Source organism: Anastrepha obliqua, chromosome 1 (genome assembly GCF_027943255.1).
Source record: "Anastrepha obliqua isolate idAnaObli1 chromosome 1, idAnaObli1_1.0, whole genome shotgun sequence".
Lineage (NCBI taxonomy): Eukaryota > Metazoa > Arthropoda > Insecta > Diptera > Tephritidae > Anastrepha > Anastrepha obliqua.
Window position 1 is genome coordinate 13,588,005 of NC_072892.1, and position 19,648 is coordinate 13,607,652.

Sequence of the window (19,648 nt, forward strand, 5' to 3'; positions counted from 1 at the left end):
ACCCCATTTTTCCCCAAATACACCCTTCCACTGGCAGAAGGCTGTCAGTGCTTTGGATGTCTTTGTTTCAACATGTGACTTCAAAAGGAGTTTACTGTCGAGGATTATTCCAAGATATTTAGTTTCTTTGGATAGCTGGATTCTGGCTCCTTTTAGCTTTGGCAGAACGAGTCCATCAAGCTTCCTCCTTCTGGTGAAGAGGACAATGATACTGTGCACATCGTTGGATTTCTATAAATGTAAATATGTACAAAATGTGTATGCTAAAGCATGCATGAATATTTTTGTATCTGTTTTTTGATTGAATAAAGCTAATAATAAATGTGATTGTCAACTTCTTATCACTTAAATCACTTAAATTTGCCTAGCAACTGTCACACGCCTACTCATAAAGAGTCTCTACGCTTGACAATGCTTTGAAGGACCCTTTTACTGGTAAATAAATAATATATTAATTAAATTATGCCACATGTCATTGGCTATTGTTGTGGAAAATAATCGTTTTGAAAGTGACACGGGCAGGCAGGCTGGCGTACTTGAAAACCGCGAAGTGCAAAGGGATGCAATAAATGACAATCAATTTAATATTCATATTGAGCCGGTGTAAGTGTAGGGCAACGCACTTAAATTGCTTTACATGGCTAATGAGTGCCTGCGAATGGCTTGGCTGATGGCTGTTTGGCGTAATTGTTTTTTATTTTTGAGCTAGAGGGTGCAACTCTTGGACATAATTTAGTTATTACTCTGCACTAAAATGCGAAAAATCGCGAAGAATGTGAAGTTTTAATAAATCCGAATATATCCGTAGTATGTAGAACCGAAAATAATGAATAGAGCAGTGTCTAAATATGCCTCTTTTCCCACATTAACGATGAATGACCGCGAACAATAAACTAATTGTCATATTAGAGATTACAAAGGAAAATTTTAAGCTCACAACCATTTCGATAGATTTGGTAAACTTTTAGTTCATACTCAACAAAATTTATTATTGTTTGTTTTTTCTGATATGTCTGATAAGTGATTTTCCGCAATTGATTATTTTTAGAAATTTATTTATTCTATAACTCCAAGAAGATTCATTTAATCTAAGAAATTTAAAAGACCAACGAATTGAGAAAATTTTAATATAGTATGTAATAAGTAGCTCAGTACGAGACTCAGTATGAATAGCCATATTAAAATATTTTAGTAATTCGGGAAAATTATTCTTACCAACATTTAATTAACTAAAAAACCACTAAAAACAAAAAAGAAAAAGTTCTTCTCCGCAAATTAGTTAATAATTAACAATAAAATAAATATAATTAATTAAATTAATGATTAATTAGAAAAATTAAAAAAAAAAATTAACTAACGGGTGATTTTTTAGCTAATATCTCTTTAAACAGTTGGCTTAAACAGCTGACGCATGCTTCGTGTTTTGTTTCACTGTCAAACATCTTCACTTTGGTTTATAATTTAATCATGAATCGTCTTACAAACGAACAACGCTTGCAAATCATTGCATTTTATTTTAAAAATGCGTGTTCTGTTAAGAAAGTTTACGATCCACCTTTTTATCGAAAAATTGTGTTCAGCGACGAAGCTCATTTTTGAATCAACGGCTACGTAAATAAGCAGAATTGTCGATATTGGAGTGAAGATCAGCCAGAAGAATTGTAAGAGCTACCAATGTATCCAGAAAAGGTCACAGTTTGGTGCGGCTTATGGGCTGGAGGTATCATTGGACCGAGCTTCTTCAAAGATGCTGCGAATCGTAACGTACCTGTGAATGGTGAACGCTACCGTGAAATGACATCCAACTTTTTTTTGCCCAAAATGCAAGAGCTTGACTTGCATGACATGTGGTTTCAGCAAGACGGTGCCACATGCCACACAGCACGGGTAACAATGGACCTGTTGAGAGGCGAGTTCGGTGAACATTTTATTTCACGTTCGTGACCTGTCAATTGGCCACCCAGCTCGTGCGATATAACGCCTTTAGATTTTTTTTTGTGGGGCTGTGTTAAAGCTCATGTCCATTCAGACAAGCCTGCATTGGAAGACAACATTAAAGCATTTATATGTGCGATACCGGCCGAAACATTGGAAAGAGTATGTCAAAATTGGACTATTGGATGGACCATTTGAAGCGCAGTCGCGGTCAACATTTGCATGAAATAATCTTCAAACATTAAATTATATGGACTGTACTATCGACTTGAATAAAAATTTCATGGATTTTTCTGAATTTTACGTGTGTTTTTTTGAAAGACTTTCCTACAGCTCTTAAAAAATCACCCTTTAGTTAAAATGTAAATATAAACAAAAAAATTGGCCGTTGTAACTCACTACCTGCACTTATTTTATTGGGTATAACTTCGTCAATTTTCAAGATTTTAGGTTAAATTTTTTGTTACATATTTTTGAATATATCTACTTAAAGAAATTGCAATAAAAAAATAAATTTTTTTGGAAAATCACAGTGGTGTTCCCCCTCAATTTTAAGAAATAAATGAAAGATTAAAAAAAAATTTAATAAAAAAAAATTTAACAAATTAATTTTGAAATCAATTCTTAATAAAATTGTTTTTAATTTTGAGATTAGTTTTTTTGGAGCAAATAATTAATTTTAAGCAAAATTTTCAAATTAATTCTTAAATTTATTAAAGTAGTTCTTTACCAGCCATTCATTAATTTTAAGAAAAAATTGAAAAATTTGTAAAAATTATTAATGTAAAACAAACATTAAACAATATTTTGAACTCAATAATTAATTTAAAAAATAAACAATAACACTGGTTTACAGCCAAAATGCACCAGAGACGCCGTTATGAAATTCCTATGTAAAATCACCGTCTGATTCCGAAAATCAAGGTTATTTTTTATTCTATGGTAACGTTTTTGAGATATTTACGAATTACCGTTATTTCAAAAAAACAAAAAATTGGGCCCACTTAATCATATATATCTCGAAAACGAATTGAGCGATTCCAAAACCGTTTAAAGCTTTTAAAAGGTAATAAAATTTCCTATAAACTGTGTGTAAAACACTTTTTGCTAGGCCCTGCAGATTCAAAGATAACGAACTATCATAACGGATTTTTTAAATTTTTTTAGTAAAAATATAAAAAAAATTGTACTTTGAGAGAAAGGATCTCGAAAACTTTTTACTTTTTCGTGTATTTTTTGTTTTCACTCTAAGCTCTGTTTTATTACAAAAAAAATAAATTTTGATTAAACAAAATCGATGAACTAATACAAAAGTTACAAGCATTCAAGTAAATATATCCATATAGTAAAACTTAAGTATCCTACAAATAAATAATGTACTGTATGTATTCTGTCTTAACTCTATGATCTTATTTTATAATTGAAAAAGTTATGTGTCTTGTTTTGACGCTTATTTATATAAGGATCGGTTTCTCTTATGAGAAACCAACAGTAGTCACCCATCATAGCGACATCCCAGAATCCTTGATACCGACTTTCAATCATTTTCATTTGCTGGTGAAACCTTTCGCCATGCTCGTCACTTTCGTCGCCAAGATTTTGCGGGAAAAAATTTAAATGGGAGTGCATAAAATGAATTTTTAAAGACATATTTACTCCTGAAAGAAAATTAAAAAAGGAATTAGATAAATACGTAAGTGACACATTAGCAAATAATTTTCTTAGGCTGGGTTAATCTTCCAATTCAGAACAAATTTTGGTCGTTCTTGTTTGTTCGGAGCAGGGCAATAAATTTAGATTAAGAGCTATATATTCTCATGTAAATTTAAAAATTTGCTTTAAAATTTTTTGTTTAGTTTTAAAGTTAACTGAGAAAACGGTCTTATATACATATATATATATATTGTATATATAACGGTCTTATATGTGTTTTTTATTTACCCATTTCCGCATTGTTTTTGATTAAATCGTTCTCTATCAGCTCGAAGGACTTTTGTGTTTGCCTAAAAAAGAAGTAACGACCTTTTCAAAAGAGTCCCACGCCGCTGCCTCCACTGGTGACAATAGTTCTTTGAAATGGGTATTGACCATTATTTTCCTTATTTGCGGCCCCACAAAAATCCCTTCCTTTATTTTTGCTTCTGAAATCTGTGGAAAGATTGTTTTCAAATAATGAAAAGCTTCGCCTTCTTTGTCCAAAGCCTTGACAAAGTTTTTGATAAGGCCGATCTTGATGTGGAGCGGAGTATGAGTATTTTATGTTATCCACCCCAACTTGAAACGCGATTCGTTCTGGCCAATCCTTTATGATGTAGTGGTCTTGACGTGCTCGGCTATCTCATTTGCATAGAAAGCAACAGTATTTTGTGTATCCAGGTTGTAGACCACATAGATTTCCAACGACTTTTAGATCGGTACATATTTTTCAATCATGTTCTTCGTATTTAATTAATTCAAGCAATTTTTGCATTGTCTCATATGTTTCCTTCGCATTTACTGCATGCGCGATCGGGATAGATGGCTTTTGGTTGCCAATATGCAATAATACGGCCTTTAAACTTAATTAATTGCCGTCTATGAACAATCGCCACTCTTTTGAATCATATGGTTCACCAAACTGTTTAAATAGACCAGCAATGTTTTTGCAATAACAAACACTGTCCTTCTTCGTATAGTACTGGGAGAATTGTTCGTGACGAGTCATATAATATGTTACCTTAACACCGGATGAAACAAATTTAAATTGTTGCATACGAGAGGCGTGTAGTTTGGCCTTTTCTTTTGACAATTCCAAATCCCTTATCCAATCATTGAGTTGTGCTTGTGACAAAGGGTTTCTTTCGTTTTCCGTTTGCAATTCAGTACAACATGATGCCGCGTAATCAGATACTGCTGTTGACAATGAAACTGGAGCCGAAACTAAAGTTAAATTTGATTCTGGCAATGTAGCTTCCGTTGAATTTAGTTCTGGTAATGACACTGTAGATACGCTCGCATAGGTTACTTTTCTTGACTTTCCAACCCCAAATACTTTTGTAGTACAAATATAGCAGTCCGTTGAATGGCAAGTTGGTTCCCTCCTCTTCATTGGTGTAATAAATTTCATATGTCGCCTAAATAGATAGTTTAAGAATCATATGTACATATGACAGAATCATATGTACATATGCTACTATTTGTAGGGTACTTAAGTTTTACTATATGGATATATTTACTTGAATGCTTGTAACTTTTGTATTAGTTCATCGAATTTGTTTAATCAAAGTTTATTTTGTTTGTAATAAAACAGAGCTTAGAGTGAAAACAAAAAATACACGAAAAAGTAAAAAGTTTTCGAGATCCTTTCTCTCAAAGTACAAATTTTTTTATATTTTTACTAAAAAAATTTAAAAAATCCGTTATGATAGTTCGTTATCTTTGAATCTGCAGGGCCTAGCAAAAAGTGTTTTACACACAGTTTATAGGAAATTTTATTACCTTTTAAAAGCTTTAAACGGTTTTGGAATCGCTCAATTCGTTTTCGAGATATATATGATTAAGTGGGCCCAATTTTTTGTTTTTTTGAAATAACGGTAATTCGTAAATATCTCAAAAACGTTACCATAGAATAAAAAATAACCTTGATTTTCGGAATCAGACGGTGATTTTACATAGGAATTTCATAACGGCGTCTCTGGTGCAGAAAAAAAGTTGAAATTTGTGATCCAGTGTAATTAACCAAAATTTTGCAATCAATTCTTAACCAAAAATTTTTTTAATTTTCGGATCTCTTTTTTGGGAGCAAATAATTAATTTTAAGAAAAATTCTTTAATTAATTAATTTTAAGATATTTTTAAAATTAATTTATGAAAAATTTTTTTAAATTTTTGAGTTCAAATTTGTTGATTACCAAAAAATTTTAAAACCCTGTAATAAATTTTTACTACCAACTAAAAATTGAAAAATTTGTAAAAATTAATATATGTAAAAAAAACATTAAACAATACTTTGAACTCAATTCCTTACCAAGTTTTCTTTTAATTTTCAGATCTCAACTAAACATCATTACTTTCGCAACATTGACCCTCTTGAAATATTAAGAAACCCAACCGAAGCCAACATATCTATATTATATAACTATCTCAAAGATACTGGTCTACTTCGTCGGATCTAACCGAGCCATAATCAACCTGCCAGCCGAAAGCCTCCGATACTAGCGCTGCACTACTTTCAGTTTGTATATTTTATTTTATTTTTATTTTAAACCTTTTTAAAGTAAAATAAAAAAAAAAATAAATAAAAAAAAATAAAAAAAAAAAAAATTTCAGATCAGTGTTTTGGAGCAAATAATTAATTTTGAGAAAAATTTTTAAATTTTCCAAAAAAATGTTCAAAAATCCAAAAGGTTTTTAAATCGTGGAATTGGGTTTCTATGAGCCTTTAAATAATTTTAAGGAAAAAATTGAAAAATTTTGTCATAAATTATTTCTAAAAAATAATGAATACAATTTTCAAAATAAATCTTATCCAATTTTGAAATCAATTTTTCATCAAAGAATTTTTTTAATTTTGAAATTTGTTCTTTACCAGCCATTAATTAATATTTCGAAAAAAATTAAAAATTTTGTCTAAAAGATATTAAATAAAATTTTCAAAATAAATCTTTAAATATATTTTAAATGTTCAAATTAGTTTTTTTTGAGCAATTAACCAAGTTTAAGAAAAAATTCAAAAATTTGCTAAAAATTAAATAATTCTAGCAAACCAAATATTGAAATCAATTCTTTACCAACAGTCGCGAAAAGTTTGAAAAATTTTGAAAAAAGTTCTTTACCAAAAAAATTTAAATTTGTTCTTTAGCGGATATTAAATAATTTTAAGAAAAATTTTGAAATCATTTCTTTACCAAAATTCATTGTGGAACTCTTTCTTTACCAAATTAATTAATTAGTATTTGAAAATAGTAAGGAAAAAAATTTAAATTACTCTAGACGGAGTAGTTAGTTTTAAGAAAAAATTTAAAAGTTTTGAAAATAGTTCCTTACTTAATTTCAATGGGTAAAAATCGGGTTAGAACCAACCATTACCAACAACTGGTAGAGATAGAATTGGGTCCGATCTAAAACCCTTCTTCCAGAGATATTCATTTTAATTTTCGTAATAATAATGCAAAAATTTCATTAAGCCTTATAAACCTTCCACTTGCTTATCAAATACCCGTAGATGGCGCAAGGTAACGCGCATTGATTATCGTTCGTACTATTTTTACTTGCGCTGCATATTCGCACGCATAGCATAAAATGATTTGGTATTTATATGCACTTTGACAGACAGATAGACGTAAATTGCATGCCGCTATTAATTTCATATTTAAATGCTGACAAGTTTGACAACCATTCATGGAAATCAATTGAGCATTCAATAAGCTTGTTTGCGATAGTTTACATGTGTGAGCGCGCTCATATAAATACGTGTATGTGTATGTGCATGTGTATGTGCATATATGCATACGGAACAAGGTTGTAGTGGCAGTTTGCAATCAAGCAAATGACAATTGCAGCAAAGGTATTTTCTGACAGCAAAAAGTTGGTTGTATATGAAAATTGCAATAAGGGTGGGTGGGAAGCTTTACAGCAATTCAACAATTCTACCCTTCATATTTTATTTTGACACTGACGCTCTTTTCAGCTACCAACATTGACAGGAACCCAATTTAATTTATTCCTGATGCGAAATGGAAATATTTGCACTTGATTAATGAGAAATTTTGAAAACCCATTTCCGAATAACTAATTTCGTAGTAGCAAAAACACACCTGCATTTACGAATTATAGGTTTACTCGAAATACTCGTGTTATGAAATATATAAACAATTTGCTTTGTTAGTCTTAGCTGCATTAAGTGCTCAAGGCGCTGTAAGGGCTGAAAAATGAGGCACATTTGGAAGCTTTGTTTAGCGCTACAACTAAGTTCAAACAATTCTGAGCCATCCCTGTTAATTTTCATGTCATAAACTGTGTAAGTGATTGCTTATAAAGAAAATTTATATTAGGTGCGCAACTAAGTTCTCGCTGTTTTTTGATGAAAATGCTTACATGGTTACATACAACTAAAAAAATGGTTACAAGTGAATCATTGAAAGTATTGCCAATCGCTGGCTACTACTTTTTCCCATCTTTTTGGTACATCTCGTATACCGTCGCGGTAAAACTATTCATATTTTGAGGCTATCCACGAATCAAGCTATTTTTCGATGTGTTCATATGACTGGAACTGCTGGTCAGCTAGACCATGTGCCATCGATCGGAACAGGTGATAATCGGACGGCTCAATAACTGGAGAATATGGCGGGTGGGGTAAGATTTCCCATTTTAGTGTTTCCGGGTAGGTTTTAACGGGTTTGCAACGTGAGGCCGAGCGTTGTCATGCTGTAGAATCACTTCTTCATGTCTCTCTGCGTATTGTGGCCGCTTCTCGCGCAGTGCTCGGCTCAATCGCATCAATTGAAGTCGATACCAATCCCCAGTGATGGTTTTGCTTGGTTTTAATAGTTCATAATAAATAACACCAACTTGGTCCCACCAAATACATAGCATAACCTTCGCAGCGTGAATATTCGGCCGAGGCGACGACATAGAAGCACCACCGGGCAGTTCCCATGACTTTCTTTTCCTTTGTTTGCTGTAACGAATCCATTTTTTATCACCCGTCACGATGTGATGAAGAAAACCCTTCCTCTCTTAATTTTTTCATTTTTTGCCGCTGGGGCAGTTGTTCACAGGCGAAAAAAGAAAAAAAACGACGTTCACTATTCCTTGGTTTTAACTCATAAGGAACCCAAGTCCCCTGTTTCTGAATCATTGTCAAAGCATGCAATCGCCCGGAAATGGATTGGCGGGTAACTCCTAATACCGCAACATGCTCTTCTTTCGTTTGACATGGATCCTCATTGAGCAATGCCCCCAATTCAGCGGCTTCGAAGGTTTTTGGCCTTCCTTCACGCGGACGATCGTCAACATTAAAATCATTGTCTTTGAAGTGATGGAACCAATCCCGCCACGTTGTTTCACTTAAGGCGGCATCTCCATGAACTTTTTGTAGCTCTCGATGTACTTCAGCCGTTCAGCCGCCGTTTTTTTCGAATGAAAGAGGAAAATCATCACTTCCCGCAGATGACGATTATTCGGCACAAAATCGACTATCACACACTGCTGGCGGCATCATCGCACTTAATACATTTGCAAAGTTTTAAAAGCTTACATCCGAATTTTTCAAGAAAAAATTAAAAAGGGTTTGTTTAAAAAAATATTCAAGTTTTCAACAGCAATGGATACCCTTTATTTAAGTACTAGTGTTTTATGTTTTCAGTAATCTGCACAAATTGCATTTAAATCTACCGAGTAATTCACCGACTTTGAAAACATTATTTTGCGAAAATGGCGAGCATACAAGAGCTGCTTAATAAACTTGAATGTTATGGGAAATACTTTCCACAATTTTTATAGATTTATATACAATTGGCTCTTACATCCTTTATTATGTGTGGGCCGCGCTCCTTCTTCTATTTGTGGGTATTTGCGTATATTTGCGGCTTGATGTTGCTCCACAAATTCGAAAAATGTTTCTTTAACACTTTGAGGCCCGCGTGCCCACCCGTGGCTATTTTTTTGTCTGCACACGTGCTGACGAAAAGTTGTCCTTTAGTTGACAAGCCAGGAACAAAAATTTGTTTACTTAGTTTTATTGATTTTTTGCAATTAGGGTGACTTTATGATATTTATTGTTGCTTGTTTCCTGTTTTTTTGTGAACACCGGTGGTCACGTTGTCCCAGAATGTCAAAATAAATATTGGGCCCAAGTGGCCACCAGTGGGCATACTCTCATTTTATATTTTTATGTATTTATCTTTTTTATTTTTATATTTTTTTTTGATTTATTTGTTTTATAGACTTAATTTAAGATGTCTAGAAAAATTTTAACACGTGATGACATTGCTTCCGAGCTCGAAAAATCGAGTGTAGACGAAGCTATAGGATTTTCAGATGATTAATTTCTTGATAATGACTTTGAGCCAGATTCTGAAAGTTCTGATTCAGAATCTGATGACGAAGATTTCGACGATAGTGCTGAAGATATAGCAATGGACTTGAACGAAGATCCTGACGAAGAAGTTCCTCTTGCAAACTTGATAAATAGTCGAACATGGGGTCCTGTTGGTGGAGACCGATTGACGTTTGTTGAGTCTCCGATTTGTACAGGCGTGAATCCTGATGTTGCTGCCGCTTTAACTGGAAAGCTTCTACAGATTTTTTGAACTATTTTATATCCGAAGATATGATAAATCTGTTTGTTACAGAAACTAACAGGTTTGTTGCGCAAACATATTCGCCTTTATAGGGAAGTTCGCCCGGAAAAAATTTCGCCCAAAATATTTTTGTTCGGGCGAAATTTTTTCGCCTATTGCAAATTTCGCCCGAACGAAATTTCACTTCGAATCAGCTGATATACTCTATTGTGAATTGATTGCGAACAAATTATTTACTTTCTATTGCGCTAATTTCGTAAGCAAGCGTATATTTCCTTAAGATAAAGTAAAAATATACCTCAAAATTTTCTAGAAACATGTATAGTATTGCGCTTAGGTTATTATTGAGCGAGCGTGAAGAAAATTTGAACGTGAAAGTGCTCAGGAGGCGATTAAGGGACAATTCCAACCCTTTGGAGCTAAGTGATTCAATGTGAGATAACAAAAAATGCTAATGGGAATTTGCAATACTAACTTAATTTCTTTTTTTTAAGGTTTCGGCAATATTACAGGCTAAACAATTGAGCACATGTTTGCAATTTTTCGCAGAAGGAGGACATCAAAAAGGCGTTGGGAAGGACCATGAAGTGGGCCTAGCTCGATCTTCTTTCAGTGAAGTACTGACAGAAGTGCTGAGTATTTTCGAGCTACTACTTTGTCCACAATGGATAAGTTGGCCCACTTTAGTTGAACAACGCCAAATAGCACACGATTTTTTTACAAAATACGCAATGCCAGGAGTTATAGGATGTGTTGATGGAACACACATTAACATAATATCCCCTTCAAAAAACATTCATCAATTTTACAACAGAACAGGCAAATGCAGTTTGAACGTTATACTCGTAAGTACTATATTCGTAATTAAAGTTAAAGTAAGAAATAAATATGTATACATAAATGGCTTTTCAGGTATGCGACACATACTGGTGCTTGCCACGATGCCTTTATATGGAACTTAAGCAGCTTATGACATGAAATGATGGGAAAATATTTGCAAACCCACAATAGAGTTTGGTTACTAGGTAACAGATTAAAACCAACGAAGAGCATATATAATTTCAAACTTTTCAGGAGACGCTGGGTACTCGCTAGAGCCGTGGCTACTTACTCCATATATAATAGAACACCAGAAAATAATTCAGCTCAAGCCAAATTTAATGAAGTACACACACGTTGTCGAAATATAATCGAAAGAACAAATGGTGTTCTAAAAAACCGATGGAGGTGTCTGTTAAGCGCTAGAGAGTTGTACTATGCTCCTGTAAAGGCAGTAAAAATAATTAACGTTTGCGCTGCGTTGCATAATATTTGCATTCATTACAAAAGTGATCTACATTTTTCTAACCCATCTGTTAATGGAGAATTCAATGAGATTTTTATGCCAGATAATCAATAAATTGTCGAAGTCAACAGTAACTATCTGGTAGAAGGTCGGCGCATTCGTACAGATATTGCAATCACTTTTATTACATTAAATATTTTGGCAGATATGAAAAATTAGCTGTGCCAATATTTTAGTTCGCCACTGTATTTAAAATAATAAAAATCAGTCTTACTTAAATTATTTTTAGTCTTTGGATTGGCGATTTCGCAAAATTTCTATTCTTAGTTCCTTTAATTCTAACGTCCTTCGAGTAGTTGCAATTAGGTTTTCGATTTCTATTTTAGGCAACTTTTCCAATTCTATTTTATTTCATTTAGTTTTTTTTTTTCATTTTGATCGGATAAACGTTCTAATGTAAGATATATCTTTTTTGTACCGTATTGCATTTCTTTATTATGCGTCTTCATCTCTTCCAAAGTTTCGCTTACTTTAGTGCATAGTTATTGTTGTATTTCCAGCTCTTTTATGACCAATTCACTACTTGTTTGCTTTTTGGACTTCGTTGCACTGTTTGGCTGCTTGCTGCTCTTTGGTGAATATTCGCTTTCATGCTGAGGAACAGGAGGTTCACTAACCCGCGCGCTACTACCAGGATCTTCTTCATCCAAAACAACAATTTCTGACAAGTCATCCGTATTAGGATTGACCCTTGCTTTTTTTGCAGACAAACCATAGCATTGGGAAGTTTCAATGCCATCAACAGATTCTTTAATATCTAGCAGTTTGTATATTGCCTCTTCTGTGCTCGAAGAAGTCTGTGTTCTATTGGGTTCACCTCCTGTTCCTCTTTCATGCATTTTGTTGTGTGAAGCCTTCTTGCGTACGTAGCGTTTTTGGTCAGTCCATACCTAGTTAATAGATAGCTTGTGAAAATAATCAGGCTTTATAAACATAACTTTTTACCTTTTTCCACTCAAACTCAGTCTTAACAGGCGGGCCTACGCTATTTAACGCCAAAGTAAGCTGCTTCCAAAATTCGGCCACCTTCTGGCGATTTTCTTTCACAAACCCTCTTGCAATATCTGGGTTTTGCAGCATTTCATCCAACAGCCTCTCAGATTGCGATTTATTTATTGATTTACTCCTAAAAATAAGAGTACATTTATTTAAAAAATGTCTATTGCTTAAAAGAAAAAAATACTTACATTTGAATTCTTTCGTGTTCGCCAGCAAAACAAAAATGAATAAATTTCTGTTTCCCGCTCGTTCATTTCGCCCGAAAAAAGAATTGCCAATAAGGCGAAATATTTTTCGAACATGAAAAATACCTTGCCGATAAGGCGAACAAAAAAGGTGAAATTTTTCGGGTGAAAATATAACTCGCGATAAGGGCGATTATAACAGCCGAAAACTTCTCCAATAGATCGCAGACAAAAAGACTAGCAAAATGGGCAGATACCGATACTTCAGAAATGCGTAAATTTCTTGGAATTATTATTTGGACGGGACTAATTTAAGTACCACAAGAAGGGGATTATTGGCCTAGGTTAGGTTAGGTTGGTATGGTTGCCCAAGGAATGAGCACACCTGGATGAGGAAAAACGGATTCGTGCTTTGTGATACCATTATCAAGGAGGTGAGGTGAGAGAGGAAGACCGATGGGATGCGAGTGTGTGGATTACGAATGATGACTGTGCTGCGTTTGCGTTAACCGCTTTGTACTAGTTATGAAATTCATCAGATTTTTACTGTCAACGCCTGCTATATCAGCAGGCGCAGCAAAGAAGTAAGAGCTAAGATGCCTGGATCTTAGCCCCGCCAGAGCAGAGCAGCTAAGGAGTAGGTGCTGAGATGATTCCACCTCATCCTCCATAAATCCAGCGCAAAAGGGGCTTGAGGTAATTCTAAGTCTCACAGCATGCATTCCTCGCGCATAGTGACCTGTGAGAAAACCCACCCAGGAACACACTGTATAAAAATCAAATTCCTACATTTATGAGCAGAAACACATTTTAACATTTATTGACCATTTTTCATACTTCTGATAACGAAGACCAAGCAAATCTGAATGGTCGTCTTCGCAAATTTTCTGACGTTCTAAATATGCTCCAGTCCAAGTTCAAAGCGGCGTACGTTCCAGAAAATGTCGTGTGTATTGACGAAAGTAACGTTCTATTCCGGCAATACATACCTAATAAGCGGCATAGATATGGAATTAAAGTTTTTAAACTTTGTGTAGCAGGAGGTTACACCTGGTCATTCAAAGTCTATACAGGCAAAGTGAAACAGGATGAGAGAGTTTCAGAGACAATTGTAACTGAGTTAATGGATGGACTCTTAAATTCAGGAAGAACTCTTCACTCACAATTGGTATACAAGTGTTTCGTTAGCAGACAAGATGATTCAAAATAAGGCCCATCTCGTTGGAACTCTAAGAGCCAATCGAAAACAGAATCCTCCAGAAGTAATAAAAGCAATATTAAAAAAGGGCGAAATAAACTTTTATCGACTTATCAGATCAGATGGCAGCGTTTGCTTCCTACTGAGGGTAAACACTATTTGTGAGCAGTGTGAAGAAGCAATTTGTTTAGTGTGTTTTCAAAGCTACAAATAAATCATTATTAAATTTATTTTTTTTTCTGAATAGTTTTGGAATAGTTATATTCATCTGTTTTTTTTTTTTGCATAATATATATCTTACTTTTTAAGTCCTCAAATGAATTTTTCTTACCTAAATTTAATTCACTATTTTTTAGGCTTTGGCAGACCAAATTACAAAGTCCATGTCAAAAAGGTTTATATCCTGGGACCGAACTAATTTTATTTCAATGGTAAATGATAACAATATCGGTAAATGAAACATGACGTATGACCATGAGTGGTCACATTGCCCCAAATCGTCAAAACATAAATATCCACCGGTGGGGCACACGGGGCCTAAAGTGTTAAAAAACTTAAATTCGGTACTACTGAAAAAATAAGTTCGATATACGTAAACCCTCACCTTCTGTAACTCCCTAAAAATACAAACGCATCATTAAATTTTTTTTTCTAATTTACATAAATCAAAAACTTTTATGCATTTCATTACTAGCAAAATTCTGAGCAAAGGGTCGTAAATTTAAGTTGTTTAATTCGATCATAAAAATCTATTGACCAAATAGACTGTGCGCGCCAAAGTAGATAAATTCCAGTCAATTAATTGCATATTAAATTTTTCTCTCAGTGAGACAACGCGCCTTTCGAAATAAGCCAAATAAATAAATGCAACGTCTCCTAGTCTACAGTGGGGCGAGGTTTGCGTAAATGTCATTGAGTTGCGAGATTAAATTTAAATTAAATTAAATAGTCTTCTCAGCATTTATAGCGTCGAAACTTCTTCCGTATAGAAACTCGACATGTGCCGATTATTTTCAGCTCTTATAAAGGAATAAACTCGAAATAAATGATTCACCAGTTACACGAAACAGCAATAGATTTCTGCGAAATAAAAGGAAGCTATTCGAGCAATCCACAAACGATTTCCCAGAGCCGCTAAACTGTAGCCGCTGCAGCCGAAACACCAATTGAATGAAATGTTTTTTCTAATAATAGCGGTCGCCTCTCGACAAGTTTGCGATTACCTCCGAGCGTATTTTAGCTTAAAACTGCATGCCACTCCATTCGTGGAAGAACAGTAAGACATACACCACAAACAGGAGGGGAAATTTGGCCAAACATCCATTAAAAAGGTGTAAACCAATTACAGTCGACTCTCGTAAATTCCAACCTGCTATATTTTGAACCTCTCATTAATTCAAAGTTATCACGAGTCCCCCACAAAATCTCTTTATGTACTCAAAAAAACCATTACTACGACGCGGTAATTCGAACTCATGTGGTCAAACACTCGATAATTCAAATTTGCAAAGTTTCTTTGAGTGTTAGTAAGAACTCTGAATTTTGGGACTCCCTGAAAATACTTTTACTGTTCGTTGCGTCATTGCGTGTTACGCATAAAACATAGGCACATTCTGACGCATGCTTCCGCACGAATCGCTTCGTTGGTATACAGATTAAAAATTTGTATTAAATATGAGTCCTAAAAGTATAAATGTTTGACGATTGCTGAAAAGAAGAAATTTATTGAAAAAGTAGAAGGAGGTGAGATAAAAAGCGATGTTGCAAAAGAATTTAAGATTCCTCTCAGTACTCTCTCAACCATAATAAAGAACAAGGAGAAAGTTACTGCTGCTCAAACTGCTGGAGCACGGAAAAGAACAACTAAAAGAGAATTTCCTCGTCTGGAAGAAAGCTTGGTCATTTGGCTTAGACAGCGTAGAGGACAAAAAGTATCTATTAGCGGATCTTTGTTAAAGGAAAAAAACAAAAGAGTTCGCATCTACTCTAAACATACAAAACTTTGCGGCAAGAGAAGGATAGCTTACAAATTTCAAAAAACGGAGTGGAGTGGATGCTGTTTGCTCAGATTGGCATGGTAAATTGAAGACACTGATTGAAAACTTTGATGCCTGAGACATTTTCAATACTGATCAAACTGACGTATTTTTCAAATGCTTACCGAACAAGACGCTTACTTTTAAGGATGAAAAGTGTCATGGGGAAAACATAGTAAAGGGAGGTTGAAAGTTCCCCTACTTGCAGTAAATATGAATGGACCGGAAAGATCGGGTTTCGTAAAAGAAGGTCAGGGCGATTCGCAAATAATTATGAAAGGTGAAGAACCATCAATGGTACCAGTAGTTGACATCGGCGGTGTGAGTTTTTCTGACTACGTTCAAGTGGATGAAGATGTTGCGGTCTCAAGATCACTAACCGTTGGCGAAATTTTATCTGCCACAGATACGAACGAAATGAGCAGCGATGAAGATGAAAACGACGCATCAGAACCTTTGGCAGAGGTGTCAGTTACGGTAGCAAAAGCCTCATTCGATAACTTACAAAGCTGTTGTCTACATAACGAAACTGATGAAAAAGCGATATCAGGCGATTTTTCTCCTTAAAAAAAAATGATTGAAAAGTCTGAGCAGCGGCTATGTGCTTCGAAGCAAATTCGTATAAATGAGTTCTTTTCAAATATTAATTATAATAATTCACATTATGAATATGTAAAACATTAGCAGTTAAATAAAAACACTTGATAATTCGAAGCTTTATTCATTTTCTCCCAAAAATTTCGAACCACTTAATATTTCAAACACTCGTTAATTCGTAATATCTTAAGAGTCCGTCGAATTTCGAATTAACGAGAGTCGACTGTATTTTAGTTTGGTAAAAAATAAATCCATTATTTGGGGTAAAGTGTTTGAGCAGATGGTTTAGAACTGTTTTGTGGGCGATATTTAGCTCGTGGGTGATGCTACAACTATCAATATGCAGGTCAACTTTGAATATTTCTGTGGTTTTATCGACATTTTCGATGACGGGCCTGCGAGGTAAAGCTTTAACATCAAAAATGCCGGAACGGAATCGACGAAAGCAAAATTGCAAGGAATTAGTTGCTGCAGTATCGGCACCATTCACGATTTGAGCAGTCTCGCTTGCATTTTTGCTCTGCCAAACACCCAAAAAGGGAGTACGCGCCAATTATATATATATATATATATATATATATATAGAAAAACTGTAAAAGTACCGAATTTTCTCTTTGTTGACTTCCCAAGTTAACACCCTGTAACTCACAACTGAATGGAATCAACAAAAAATAGCGAAAGAATATTGCGTAGTGTGAAATGTCACCTTGACAAAAGCATAAATTGTAAATTTTTTGCTCGATACTTCACGAGATATCGACCATTACAGTCAACTACCGAGAAAAAAAATATAAACCTTCCGAAATGTTCTTAAGATTTGTCTTCACGAGTCTGACTCGTGATGAAAATTTTGGCACAAACATAAATTTGGCGAGCCAGGCTCGTGAATAGATAGATAGTCGGATCAAACATAAACATCACGAGCCTGGGTCGTGATTGGATGTTAGTTTCTATCTGAACGCCACCAGAGTTAGTCACGAGTCTCATAATGGCTGTTACATCATCTCCCGCATCATTCTGATCTGTTTGCCATGCGTTAACGCGTGTTTCGTCGAGGCAAGGGATTAAGAGAACACAAAAGTGTGCATCGTGAATGTGATAGACTCAACTTTTGTGCTTAGAAGTGCATTTCAAGGGCTTTTTTTGTTTCTTACAAATCATTTTTTCCTCTCGTTTTCTATTCTTCCGCCTGCATGTTTCTTGTTGGCTTGGAAAACCCGGTTTTTATACACTTTTCTTAGTTCTTTCACAAAGCCTATCTAAATGTACATCACGGCAAAGTTGCGCTATTTTTTCATTTCAATCTGCGCAATTGTCTATTCAATCATGCCTGTGTTTGGGTCTAACTCAAAGCATCGCTTCTCTTAAATGAAGTTGTGCACCATCAATGGTCAGCACCTTACCCGTCTTAAAAAAGCCATAAAAGAGTTTGGAAAAACATTGATTTATTTCTATTTTATTGCAATGAGCAACAACAACACATCGCTCACCCTAAGCGTTGGTATACAAAAGGTAATCATTAAAAAGCACACACACACACACACACACACACTCACACCATTGACAATGTCGAAACTCAACACATCCCCAATACAAAAAAATGAAATATTTTAGCAGCATTCATACATCATTTAATATTTGTTATCCTCCCCTGGAGTGCCATCACATCGCATCACGTCATCAAATCACGTCGCCATGTCTCGTCGGCGGTTCGTTGACACGCGCGTCGTTTCCGCTCTTCCTTTTGCAAACCTCCGCCCCTCCATTTAATCGTCGCAATTCTTTTACTGTAACCGTTAGCTGTAGCCTCTACTCTTCTATATTTGTTCTCGCTTGAATGTATTTGTGCCACTTTCATCATCACCCTTCCATCAGTGGCACTCTTTCTATGCTTTTCACATTTCACCTGTCATCCAAACTGTCGAACTCATTGCGCACGTTTCCAAAATATTCGCTTGTCATTTATTTATTTTGCGCTTTCATTTTTCATTTACTCATGGAAATATTTCATATCAACAATATTTGCCAAACCTCCTTTCACACATGCAAACATATAAACAAAGCAAAAAAAAATAAAAAATAAAAATTAAAATGAAAAAGGAAAAGGAAAGAGCAAAATAAAAATGGAGTGACACAACGAGCAGAAGACTGTAAATGTAACAAAGAGAAAATTCAGGTCATAAACCTGTTGTTTGCTTGCTTTGCTGCTGCTGCTTGTAATCGAGCGCCTGCTGCTGCGCTGCTATGGGTGGTGCCTATTTATGTTTTGGCTGTGTTTGGTGTTTATTTTTTTGGCTTTTTTGTAGATTTTATTTTTTGTATTTTCTTACTTCTTTATTTCTTGTTTGTTTTGACCTAGCTCAATTTATATTTAACCTGCTGCAGACAACACGTTTCATATTGTATCCGACGCAATGCTGTCAGCTGCAGCCAACGGATGTTTGTGCCTTTTACAACGAGTATTGGCCATTTCAGGTGTTGCTTCCTTTTTAGCACTTTTTTTCTATTATACTTTTTCGGATTTCTGTTGCATTTTTTGCTCAATTGAATCTACATACTGACAATTTATAGGAATTCCATTTATATTCTGATTGCTGGAATTTCTGAGATTGTTTGTATGTAGAGAAGCCGAAAGTGTTTCAGCTGCGGACAATAGCAATCACCACTTTGATTATTGAAATGTCAAATCACCAGGGTATTGCGGATTGTTTATTGCCGCTGATTTTGATTTAGTGGAGGCCAAGGGGAAAAGTATGTCCGTATGTGTATTTTGTATCATAAGTCTTCACATACCTTTTCGCCACTACACCCGTTAAATGACACACCAAAGAAAGAAAGAAAAAAAAAAAACGAATAGAAACGCGATACTTCAGTAAACTTCAGCAGCTAGCGGGCGTTGGCTCGACTAAGGCACTTAGGGCAACATCACCATCTCACTCGAGGCATTTATTTTCTGCATAGAATAGACGGCAAATGTTCACCGCGCCTGCAAGTCAATTCCGTCAGTACAATTTTTGACTACTCTTTCCTATAATCCCTACTAATATTATAAATGTGAATGTAAGTTT

At 34.8% G+C, this 19,648-nt stretch overlaps 1 protein-coding gene across 1 annotated transcript; it reads right to left on the minus strand.

Moving 5' to 3' along the window:
* Positions 1–12,047: 12,047 nt before the first annotated feature.
* Positions 12,048–12,645, minus strand: LOC129236187 (uncharacterized). Its single transcript, XM_054870424.1, has 2 exons — positions 12,511–12,645; positions 12,048–12,455 (listed from the first exon to the last, which is right to left on the minus strand). Exons 1-2 carry the CDS (start codon positions 12,643–12,645, stop codon positions 12,048–12,050), a joined length of 543 nt encoding a protein of 180 aa, XP_054726399.1.
* Between the last annotated feature and the right edge of the window lie 7,003 nt (positions 12,646–19,648).